Source organism: Colius striatus, chromosome 1, assembly GCF_028858725.1.
Source record: "Colius striatus isolate bColStr4 chromosome 1, bColStr4.1.hap1, whole genome shotgun sequence".
Classification (NCBI taxonomy): domain Eukaryota; kingdom Metazoa; phylum Chordata; class Aves; order Coliiformes; family Coliidae; genus Colius; species Colius striatus.
This window is the reverse complement of record NC_084759.1, coordinates 140991264-141003693: the sequence shown is the minus strand read 5'-3', so window position 1 is coordinate 141003693 and position 12430 is coordinate 140991264. Positions and strand designations below refer to the sequence as shown.

Sequence of the window (12430 nt, the reverse complement as noted above, 5' to 3'; positions counted from 1 at the left end):
TGGATGTATAGGTGGCTTGCTGAGCTGCACAGCTTTTTGGGGGGCTTTTTAGCATCTTTAGAGATGAGTTTTGTAAGAGTTGGCTGTCCACATCTTGCCTTTTGTGGACAGACTCAGCGGTAACTTGTCTGTTCATACGTCCAGACTGGTTGAGCTTTTCAGAACACTTAAAACTAAACCAAACCCACAGCAATTAGACATAGTCCATTTGTATGTATCTGGTCTTCTGAGTTCACAGGGCAGGGCTTTCCAAGTCCTCCCTAAGCTGTATTAAATGCTCTGTTGGACACCTTAATGATGATCTCTGTCCGTTCATTATTGAATATCGTCTCTGTTACTGATGGAGCATGGACTATTATTCCTGCTGGTTTTTTGTGAGGGAAAACCAAAAAGTTACTTTCCTCTTTGAGACATTCAGAATTTTGATCTCAATATGCTTCCACCAGAAGCAGCTTTGCATAAATCAGGCTGATATTATCATTCTGATAAATAAGGATGGATATAGCTGTTCATAAAAAATATGTACTATAGTTAGTAAGTCAGCTTGTTCATATGCAATAAATAACAGACCTTTCTATTAGAAAACTATGAAAAATAGTGTAGTCATCATGAGAGTCAGTTGCCAAGTTTGGGGTGGGTTTTTTGTTCTGTTTGCTGTCTTTAAATCATAATTGAAACTTGACAGATGTTTTTAAGCAGCAGTTTCCTACTATATGGTAAAGGTTGGTATTGTTCAGTGCTGAGAGTGATTTTTCGGCAAAGTTGAGGTTGCTGACACTGGCAGGGCTACAGCTGAATCCAGAGCGATGGGTTCTGCTGCTTGGGAGACCTTTCAGACATTTTTTTGGTCATAATTTTGTTACCAGTTGCAGCCTAACAGATGTAACCTATCCTGAGGACCAGTCTAGCACGTTTGTTAGAAGTGCTTTCTGTCATTTGTAGAAATCTTGTGGAAAATTTCTACAAGTCAAAACTACATAGGCTGGGGACACTGATTGACTTCTGGAGCTCCTTTTTTTGATCTGCAAATGCTCCCTTGAGAGAATTAAGTAGATCTTCTCCTCAGGACTGCCTCATGTGATGTTGGCCACCAACAGCACTAGAACACTACCAACATTTAACATATAGCAGGAAATTGCCACTTAAAAGCACCTGTGAAGTTGTTGTGTTCTAGCCAAGCAGGGAGCAGTTCTCCTTCTCCTCATCACTTGTGCCAGCTCTTCCCACAAATGGCAGTGGCTGGGATCAGCAGTGGCCGGGTGCTGCTATGAGGGGCTTACTCTTGCTTCTCTTGACATACCTGACATAGCTCTCTAAGTATGCAGGGTGAGAAAAAGTGCCCCACATTTGTAAGACACCCATCCCAAATGTGATAAAAGAACTCTTGTTTCTTCTGGTCTGGATCAGTAGACTATCTGTTTACAATAAACAAAGCAGATAAAGGAGTGCTTACATCCATCCCTTATTTGCAGTTAAATCTAAAGCATAGGGCTTATATAAGGCCTCAGGTTATTAAAAATGCTTCCACATGTTCCATCCTGTCCTGAATTAATCTGTCTGTGGGAGCTTTGCTTCTGGGTCACATCTGTAGATGAATCAAGAGAAGTGTCCTAAATGTCATTCAGTTTTTATTAACAGCTGCTTTAAAAGAAAAAAACCAAATAGTGCGAATCTCAACCAGCTCATAATCTCATCTTTGCCCTCTCGATTTTCTGAACCAACTCTTTATTCAGCTCAAGAAATATTAACCATGTGTGCTAAATAATGCCTACTACTGTCTGGCTTTTCAATTAAAGCTTTGTAAGGTTTTAATGAAAAAGCGGTGAAGCTACCCGCTGGCACGCAGCCCGTTAACTTTCCCCCAGGTTTCTCCACCTCAGGAGGTTTGTGCCTTCGGGCTTGGAGAGTTGTGTCCCTGAGGCACTGACACGGAAGTGAAATTGTCTGTAAAGACAGAAAGGAATCAGTCAGGCTTTATAAGGCTCTGATTTATAGGGAGCCAGAGACCGGTAACTCTTTTGAGGTCAGTGCAGTCTGCGTGGGAAAAGGAACAATAAAGCGCTTGAGCTTCTGCTGAAGGTAGGATGGGTGTGTAGTAGGGTTACACGTATTAACGAAGCATTTGAAATGCTGAGGATTACCGTCCCTTCCTTTCCTTACCTTCTCCAGAGCAGTTCATCCTTCACACTACTCTCAGACATATGCCCAGATCTTACCTGTATCTTCTGAGAAGTGTATCTGCAAAGTTCTCCAGCAAGGCACATGGCCTTTAAAAAGTACCCTGATATGTGGAAATAACTCATACCCGATTGTTGTTTGACAATATTGGCTCCCCATCTGTTTGTTAACCTGATCAGGATCTAGCATTGCACCATACTGAGCAAAGATATTTTGCTGGGCAGCCACAGAGTCCACTTTGATTTTCCCCTGTGAGGGGGACGAGAAAAGTTAAGAGTGGTGAATAAAGACTAGAGAAGCAGCAGAGGCTGGAAGAATACGTATTGAGGAGTATCAGGATGGCTTAAATTTCACCGCAGGCCCTGTACCTGCTTGTCCCCACTGACAATGGGGTCTCCCTCTTCCCTGCCCTGATCTGCTGAGTCACTGCTCACGGGCACTTGGCTCTCACCACTGTACAGTATAAGACTTTAGGGCAATTTGGGCCATCTGAATATGGTCCTTGGTGGTCCTTTTTTTTAGTTTATGACTGAAGTTTGCTGCAATCACCAGTTTGCTCACAATCTGGCAGAGGCATAGCGTGGTTTTGGAGGATTCTTTGACATGCTTTTGTGTTGAAGCAGTCCCTGGGTGCACTCCAGTGGTATGTTAAGAGAAGAGCTGTTACCAGTGATGTGTTCTTTCCGTGTTCTTTTTGCCAGCAGCAGAGCACAAACACAGTCGGGTTGGTGATGATGTTGTGCAGGTTGGAAACAAATTCATTCTGATTTGTGGCAGGGTAGAGCTGAGCTGAGAGGAGGGTAGTACAGAGGCTCAGGAGATTGCAGGTTTTACCCCTAGTTATTTTGTTGTTTAAGTGTCATTGTTCTGAGTCTTTATCACCTGATCTTAGGTGTCTGTTAGTAGCTTATATTGCAGTGAGAGCATTTCCTACTTAATCAACATCCAGGGAATATCCTGATGATCGAAGGAGAGAATGCACAACCTCGGAGTGTCCGGGAAGCCTCTGTGTCCTCAGCACAGGGTGGTGGAAGCTAACCTCTGGTCTCTTTGCATCTGGCCTTTACCTCTGCCTCTACTGAAGTTTCTTGGCTCTTCTTTTCTGTTGCCCTTACTTTGCAATGCTGGTTGCAGGCTGCAGAACTCTTGTTCTGACGGCCTGAACTGCATCTAAGAAGCAGCTCAGTTCTTCCAGTGACTTTTAAGAGGGTAATGGAGTCTCAAATTGTCAGTCTTTGCTTACAAAGCAGAACTTGCTTTGGGTTTGATGACGTGTTGGGGTGTCTGAATGTTTTCACAAATGTAATGCTTTGTTGATTTTTATTTAATTCTGAATCGAGACTTCGTGGTAGTCCCTCACTGGTTAGTGAATGGCTTCATCGCTTTAAACCCTTCCTGAGGACCTCTGCATGTCACTTCTCTTTAGAATTTCTGAACACATCCAAGAAATCTAAAGGCATTTATCAAGAAAAGATTCTTTCGAAGTGTTCTGTGAGATTCCTTTGGTCATGCACAAATATCTTCTGCAATTTGCTAGGCTGAGAAGATGAGATATACATCCCATCCCTGCCAAAATACGTTACAAAATCCATGTGTTCCAAGTGCTGTCTTGTACTACAGCCTCCACTGTTGTGCAAAAGCCTCCAGGAGTGGGAAGTGGGTAGAGAAACTTCACCCCCATACCCAACACATGCTCCACTGACCCCTTTTCACAGTGGTATTGATAGGGTAACAATTTCCACCGCAAAAGATGGAAGCGTTGCTGCCAGCGAGCTGCACAGCTCCTCAAGTGTGGGTTTAGTGCTTTCTCCAGGCCTCTTGCTTTGTTTGCTCTCACCACAACTGCTGACACTGACCAGCAACGTCTCTGCGGTCTCTCCTGTGCCTGCCAGCTTGCTTTTGGAGGTTTTTAGGGGTAATTTGTGTACATGCAGACCCTTCCCCTTCGAGGGAAGTGAGGCCTTGCAGCGCGCCAGGTGTCTCTGTGGAGGGTACGGCTGTGTTTGTGGAGACTCGGGGCCTCTTGTGGTTCCCTGAGGGGGAAGGTGTGTTGCTTCTAGCCTGCACATTAGGCCGCTCACAGTTAGAAACCAGTGACCTGTATGTCACCCAAGCAACTTGCCTGTTAGGAACTAAACCAGAGCCAAAATGGCTTTATTTTCCTTCTGCCCTCTAAGCAGGGCACCGGTATTGATTCGTCTCTTTCGGCATCAGTGCGAGCAGGTGCAGCTGCTGGCCCTGCTCCAGCCCTGGTCACGCTCACACAGCGGGTGTCTCAGTGGGCCACGCTGGACCCTGATCAGGGTTAAAAACAACTCAGCAAAACACAGAATGTGTTTGTTTTTTAACTTGGATCGGTTCCTGACAGACCACTGCATGGATTCATAAAAAGCTGTGGAACAACCGAGGACGTGTCTTGGAATAGAAAACCATGGGTAGGGGGCTGGAGCAGAACCAAGCCTCAAATTCACAGGTGTCACAAAGGGATTTAAAAAGAGGGAGACAACTGCTTGGAGTGCTTTAGGAGAACTATTGTGTGTGAAAGGGAGCAGGGAGAAAGAGAACAAATGGATTTTAATTTGTTTTGTTTTCCTCACGTGATGATGGCACTGTACAAGAAAGCTCGGCACGTGAATGAGGAGTTTGCACAGAAGAGGCTCCCAGCTGCAGTACTTGATAAAATGTTGGAATAACTTCTTTTAAGAGCAAGAGCGTAATTTAGTATTTGTTAATGGTTTTACAGATTTCTGTTACACAGCATAGCAAACTTCCAGGTTCTTCTCTGCCCCTCTCCCTGTTTTTTATGTTCTTGGTGTCACACCCATCTTCTGCACCTAACTTCTTTTTTTCCCCTTGAAACAAATGTCCTGTGTGTTAGGTGCTCAGAAGTCGATGCATGACTAGGATCAGTGATGCTGTTTTCTGTAAGGGATGGAATCAGTCAGTATTTTACCCTTGCAGTTTCTCTAGCTGGAACCCACTGTCAGATTTTTGCTAGCTACCTGGAACCAAGCAAACTCTTGTCAGCTCTTTGGATGTCAGCTTGGTTGGTTGCTTTAACTGAAGTTGCATAGCCAAAGTTACGATGATGGTCTTGGAAAATGAACTCGACTAAGAATAGATAACTTGTTTGTAGTAGAATAACTAGAATTACTGTAGATTCTTGCTCATTGGTACAAAGTAGAAATAAAAGCTTCAGATAGCACTGGAAATGGAATAAAATGAATGTAAGAGAAACACTGTTAGATGAAAATGGACAAGCAGTACAGAGCACTTGCACAGAAAGGGGAAGGGAGTGGTATTCAGCTGGGCTCAAGTGCTTGTGTTTGCTTTCTGCTTTGTTTCGTTTCAGTTTTGTTTCAGGCTTTGGTATCTTCTTGTCCGATTCATGTGGTTTAGTGATGTACTCAGTGGTGCAGTAACGTCAGGGAAAGAAGGAGCTCCCAGCAAAAGCTCTTTTAAGAGGGTCCATTCTCTGGAAATGCCAGCAGGACCAGCTGGGTATCGTGGTCTCTTCTGAAATGTGGGTCAGGCAACTGCTGTTCCTACAGAGGCCTCTTAGTGTCTTCCAGCCCCACTAAGTCTCCAGGTGTCCTGTTCCTTCCCGCACAGCTGGAGCCATCGCTCACGTGTTGTGTCCTCCTTTTCCTTCCCAGGGGACAGTCTTTACCTTGGAATCTGAAGAGGAAGAGTACCCCGGGCTGATTGCAGAGGACAGCAATGACATCTACATCCTGACCAGCGACAACTCGGGACAGGTGAGCCCCCCGGAGTCCCCCACGGTGACCACGTCCTGGCAGTCGGAGAGCCTGCCCGTCTCCCTCTCGGCGAGCCAGAGCTGGCACACGGAGAGCCTGCCCGTCTCCTTGGGACCCGAGTCCTGGCAGCAGGTGGCCATGGATCCTGAAGAAGTCAAAAGCCTGGACAGCAATGGCGGGGCTGAAGAAAGGAGTGAGAACAACTCTTCCAACTCCGATATAGTTCACGTGGAGAAGGAGGAGATACCGGAGGGGATTGAGGAAGCGGTGGTGTCAGAGACAACAGCGCAGGCAGCATTTCCAGAAACCCCTGCTGCTTTACAGGAAGCAAAACCTCCGGCTGAAATTGCTACTGCTGAAAAAGCTCATCCCTCCGCGCTTCTGCGCACGAAACAGGAGGAAAAGGGAAAAGCGGCTGAAGAGGTCGTTGAACCTGAAATGCCCAGATTAAGCAAACCTGTCCCCAAGGCAGCTCCATCGCAAGAAAAGCCCGCACCCGAACCTGAGAAAATACTGCTTCCGGCGGAAAAAAAAGTGGGGAAAGAGGGCCGCTTGGAAGAAATAGAAGAGAAGTCCTGCACTACAGAGGAGAAGCCCATCTTGTTGCCGGAAGGGAAATCGATACTGCTGTACGGCGGGGCTGCTGCCGTGGCCATCTTGGCTGTGGCCGTCGGGGTAGCGCTGGCACTTAGGAAAAAGTAACGGAGCTCGCGCTCTCTCTCTCTGCCTCTCTCTCTGAAGGAGGAAGAGGAGGAGGGGGGAAGGAGAAGAGAGCGTGATCTGATTCCTGTAGTTGTGTTACTTAAAAGGTTGAGCTGCCTGCTGTTTCATTGGACGTTTTAGTAACTTAATGGTGATGGGGGTGAGGCCGTTGTTCAGTGGGCCTCTGGCTGTGGACAATCAACATTTTTAGTAGAACCAAGGCAGGGACTGACTGGTTTTTCGCGATTAAAGTACAGGGGTATTTTTAAAAACAAACAAACAAACAAAACAAAAACATTCTGCAAATTTAAGAACTTAAGCGCAGGTGCTGAAGAAAGGGGTGCTCGTACTCTAGGAACTGGAACAGAGAAATCCCCAGGGGAAGGGGAGAGAGACAGCTGCTGCCAACCCCTGGAGTTTTTGGCTTCTCAGAGTGACCGCTATTGCAGCTGTGCTGTCTTGTCACTTCCCATCGCTTCCCCGAGCCCTCCCTGGCAAACTTTGCCAACTTGAGTCCTGTAGCGAGAGGCTGATCTCCCTTTTGGCTCAGCTTCCTCTCAGGTACAGCACTGCTCCTCCTAATCTCGCAGGTTCCTCCTAAGCCCCAGTGGGAGAGTGCTTATTCTTACCTCTTTGCTCACACCAGTTTTGGCCCCTAACATTTACTGGAGCCCCATCCTGTAAAGATGCTGCCTCTCTATAGCTGTATTATCTCTGAGCATCCTGGTGTTCCTGGGGGTGGGGAGGGCGAGGAGGAAGCAGGGGAATTACACTGCTATTTGCTGGTTTAAGAATCTATTTGCTCTGCTCCTGCCCAGCCCACTTTCCTACCACCCTTGAGTTACCAGAGGTGCAAAATCCATGCTGGACACAGTGCCATTCTGATCAGAGCTCTGCTACCAACCAGGGTATGTTCAGCAAAGGTACGGCAAAGCTACGTGTCAGTGAGGCCAGTGCCTCCTGTGCAGTGCAAAGGTCACACGCTACGCTGCCCTCTGTCACACCACAGCCTGCAGCGTCTTTCCCAGATGAAGCACAGAGTGTATTTAGTCCTCACTTGGCTGTGACGATTCCAGGTACATAAAGCAATGGACTACAGTAACTGAGGAAAACGACATTAAACATCTCCTCTGCCTGCCTGTCACTGACCTGAGCTGGAGTGTTGTTCAGTGCGATTACTTGGGTGACTCTGGATCTGTAATTAGCCAAACTCACAGGGTTGTGAATGATGAGGTTACTTTGGCAACCAACTAAATCCCTCTTCCTGCAGTCGCACCGCTTCAAGCGCGGGTGTCAGGAAGTCTGGCTGTAGGTGCGGGTCTGACCGGGTCCCACCGTGGCTGCGTTCCTCCTCCCATGGCCGGCTCCGGCCGCGTCTGCGCTGCAGCTCGGTGGGCAGCACCTTAGGCCTTCCAGGCACAACTCCTGATGCGCCTCTGAGGGCTCGTGCTGGCACCGTGGCTTAGGCCAGAGGCAGGTAGGTGAAAGGGAACTCATTGAGCTTATGGGAAGCTTAATCTTCATAAAGCACAAAGACAAGGTACTTTATTTCTAAACAACCTTATCTAGAGTATGTCTCTAATGAGCCCATTTCTTAAGTGATCTGAGAGTCAAAAGATTTAGCACGTTATTTTAGGATAACCTTTCTGCATTTTCCTGTCCCACCCGTGCCCCAGGACGCTGCTGGGGAGTCAGTAAGAACGTGGCAGATTACGAGGATCTATTTTTTTGTTTCAGTTTTTATGAGAGCGGATTTTTCTAGAAAAACTTCTTGCATTTCGAACTCTGTGTGTGTGTCTGTGTGTGTGAGGCTGAACTGAGAGGAAGGATTGTTGCGTGTGTGCTGCTGCTGTGGACCGCACTCGAGCTCTGGATTTGATCTTTGATTGCGCTTCCTTCATATACAAAAGGTAGCAAGTTGGCCTTAACAGAGCGAAACAAAAACCACCCTTTACTATGTTGCAAAATGGATGGAATTGACTTTTTTTTCCTACCATTTCCTGGTGCCCTGTGGGTATTCTCATTGCTGTGCTGCGTGCCCAGAACCGGTCATGGAGCCATCCCTCCTTGCAGCAGGGTCTCTGGTGTCTGCCTTTCCCCCCACACAGTTCCCTTTCCTGGGACTTTATGCTCCTTTTGACTCGGACCTACACAAACGTTTACAGTTTTGTTTCCTTTCACAAGTGTTTCAATAGTGTTTATCAACAAGTGATGGGGCCTGTGAGGGTGTGTGGCTGTTCCTAGGCCTGACTTGTGGGGGTGGGCCTGCCCTGCTCCTGCTGCTTGGCCCACAGCCTCCAGTTCCTCTCCAGCCATGTTCTCTGTGGGAGAAGGGCCATTCTTAACTGGACCTGTGTCCTCTCCTTACGGAAGATGATGCACCTGCGTTTGGGACATCTCCCACCTATAGCCACACAGCGTGTTACACAGAAGTACCCACATGCACTCTGAAGCAGAGATGGATTTTGTGGACACTCTGGATAACTTGTGGACAAACTGGTGGGGGAGGAGCAGGAGCACTGTTACTTTAGCTCTCCTCATACATGGCTATTCCAGTAGATGTGTGGGAGATGGGTACAGGACAGATGAGAAGAATAGATCCACCCTGGCTAGGGAAGAAAACCTAAGCTTGTTGGCACAAGGAGCCCAGTGGGGCATTAAGAATAAACCTTCTTCCATACACAGCAGCAGGAAGAAGGGTGGCAGCAGTAGTAAGGAAAATAAATAAATGACTTTGTTTTGTTAAGCATTTTTGGGGTGAGGTGAAAGCCTCGAGTATCTGATGTGTTGCTACATGTAATAGAGCATCAGCTGCAGCGTGGGTTTGGGTTGCTTGGTCCTTTATATTTTTCTCATTTTAGGGTTTTACAGATTTGACAAGCCAGCAAGAATTTGTACCCTCTTCTCCCCCCACTCCATTGACCACACAGTTAAAAAATATATAGTATGTGACTTGAATTCTACTGAGTTGGGAGTCCTGTGGTCAGAGCTGGGATGGGCCCTGTGGAAGCCACCAAACAGCAGGTAGGCTCAGATGGCAGCATTCGTACAGACTTGAGTGCCAGGCTGCTTGCTCTGTTATATGTATGAAGTAGAAAATGGAAGGGTTTCCCCTGCCCCCTCATCTTCAAGTTTATCAAAGTAGTCTTGGATAGCAGGGTCTGAATTCCCCAAACCGTGTGATACACCCTCTCTTCAGTGGATCTCATGCAGCTGGCAGAGGAAAGGCAGTAGCTGTATACTTACGAAAGGGCATATAGAGTTCCTCTCCCTTGTGTTGTTTATCCCCTTCCCAAAAGTGCCTCAATATCTGTCCTCGAGTGGCCTGTACCTTAACAAAATATCTACCTTAGACCCATTCTTTCTTCACTTTATCCTTGTCTGCAGCACACCCTAAAGCTGAGATGCTAAAACAGCAGAGGACTGGGTGGGCAGGGAGTAACATGCTGAACAAGGAGCTGCCAAGGAAAAGGCTGCCGAGAGGAGGTGCAGCTTAAATTTCACCTGTGCTGCTTGCCTGGGAGCTGGGCAAGGGCCTGCTCTCTTCAGCAGCCCTTCCTGAGCCACAGGCTGGGCACAAGGGCCCAAGCTCAGCCATCCCTCAGCTGCATAAAAGTCCGAACCCCTCCCAGAAGCGGAGTCTCATCCCAGCCTTTTGCAACCAGGTACATGGCAGGAGCATGGTGGGCTCCTGCCTCCTGGTTCCCTTGCCCCCAGCAGCTGCAGAGCAAGGGGCTGGAGGTGGCAGAGCAGGGCCGAGCTGCGCAGGCAGAGCCACGTGGGAGCACTGCTGGGCACAGGCAGGGAGGCAGCGCAGCAGCTTAAGGTTTTGGTTCTTGTTGGGCCTAAGTGAGCACTGAGTCAGGGCTCTTGGGGTGATCAGTTGGCTGCTGAAAAAATACAGTAACTTAGAGCTAAAATGCTAGATCCAGCCCAATGGAAGGAGCTAGAGGCAAGCAAGCAACCCTCCTGCAGCCTTCTGTGCAGTCAGGTGTGCATCAGGAAGCAGCCTCTGGCTCTGGGCACTGGGCCCTGACCAGAAGCTCCCAGCACGGAGCTACACACTGCCCAGCATCAAGCCTAGCTGCAGGCATCAGCTCAGGTTCTGCCTGGAGGTGAAGTGCCTGGTGGGGTGCTGTTTGCAGTTAGTTGTCTCTTTCCTAACCTGCCTCTGGAGAGCAAATTACTACTCCCAAGAATCCATCCTTGCTGTTGGTGAGGGCCTATGTTTGCATTGTGGCTGGAGGCTGCGCTGAGAGCCTTGCAGCTGAAGGCTGTAGCACTCAGTGCTCCTGCCCAGGGCAAGTTCTGGTGCCAGAAATGGGTTTCTTTTCATGTGGCTCTGCTCATGGCTAGGCTGATGCTTTGGACTGCGTTTTTAAACTAATCAATGCTTTCTCATGGTTACAAAACAACTTTAATTAGTAATTTAGCAAGCAACGTTCTGAAATTTGGTCTTCTTTCATGGCAATGATTGCAGTAGACAAACTACTAGGGCACAACCCTCCCCTCTCTTTAATTCAGCTCCAGCAGTATGGTAGTACCAGCAGAGCCCTACTAAAGGAGATCTTGCTCTTCTGGCAAAACATAGGAGTGCTTCTGGCAGCACAGTTGCGCTCCTGTGCTGAACCAGAGCAAGCTCATACTACAGAATTTGAGAGTGTGATTACCAGATTCTTTTGCTGTGAAATTTGGGGGGGGGGGGGGGGGTAGTTGACCACAGCCTCAGTTTCCATGCTTAGGTAGAGTCCATGTCTGCAGGCATGAAACATCCTGAAGGTCACTTTGTGCCTGTATGTCAGCTCCCACAGGCACAGACACCACAGGAGTAGTGTCAACTGCAGCAGGTTACCAGAAGGAGCATTGATTTGACTCCAGGTACACAGCTGTGTGGCAAAGTCCAAGCTCTAGTTTGCCATTACAAAAAGAGGTGGAGAGGGGTGGTGTATTTGAGGCAGCAGTCCCAGACTGCTGGCAGAGCTAGCTCTGGGCCCCGAGGGGGCGGAGACTCCTGCAAGTGGCTGAGGCAGAGAGCTGCAGCCCTGCAGGGCTCAGCTCAGAAACCTTACCACCACTTTTCCCCCCTTACTAGAAGCTGCCCCTCTCTAGGGCCCTGGGGCAGGCTGACTTGCTTCCTCCAAGCCAGAGGGGTGTGGTTAGGCTGCAGAAGTGCAGCAGCTACAGTTGGCTTCCCCTGGAAGCTGCTTCTGATCTCCCTGCAATACCTGGAGGGGAAGGAACACTCGATTTGGACAGAACAAGCAGCAGAGGATGCATCTTACTGCTCTACCTTTCAGGGATCTGTCCCTATTTTCAACTTATAGGAGCTGTTATTAAGTGTAAAGCTAAAACCCAATCCAACCAACAGAATGCCACTTGATTTGTTAAGTAGCAAAGAGTAAGGGGCTGACTGAAGCTTGCAGGTTAGGAGATACCTTCTGCTAGGCTGCTGCTGGGTATAAACAGGTAGTAATGGAGTTGCAGGAATTGGGGATTCCATTCTCAAGAGGTCTGCCTGGGGGAAGAAACCCTGACCAAGTCACTCATTATGCAAGGAACTGGTCCTATTGTTCCTTTTAATATGCAAGTGCAGCCCTCTAGGGGAAAACTGGCTAAAGCTTCTTGTGCCATTTGGTTAATAAAAGTGTTTCCACCTCTCAAAGAAAGTTCTTTCCAGCTTCATTGTTCTATATTAGTTGGAGTGAAGGGGTATGTCCATTTTTTCCCTCTGCTGATGGGACACTGCTGTAAGACCATGCCCCCAGGTTGCACTTTATTAAAGGGTACAGTTT

The 12430-nt window shown here is 48.0% G+C and overlaps 1 protein-coding gene across 5 annotated transcripts in view; it reads left to right on the top strand.

Annotated features, from left to right (window-relative positions):
* The window catches only part of BCL2L13 (BCL2 like 13), a 39314-nt gene extending 31532 nt beyond the window's left edge, over positions 1-7782 (top strand). For all 5 annotated transcript variants that reach the window (XM_062009837.1, XM_062009863.1, XM_062009869.1 and 2 more), the window contains exon 7: positions 5835-7782. In XM_062009837.1, the coding sequence (XP_061865821.1) occupies positions 5835-6638 (804 nt within the window). In that variant the 3' untranslated portion in view covers positions 6639-7782. The remainder of the gene's footprint in view (positions 1-5834) is intronic.
* The last annotated feature ends 4648 nt before the right edge of the window (positions 7783-12430 follow it).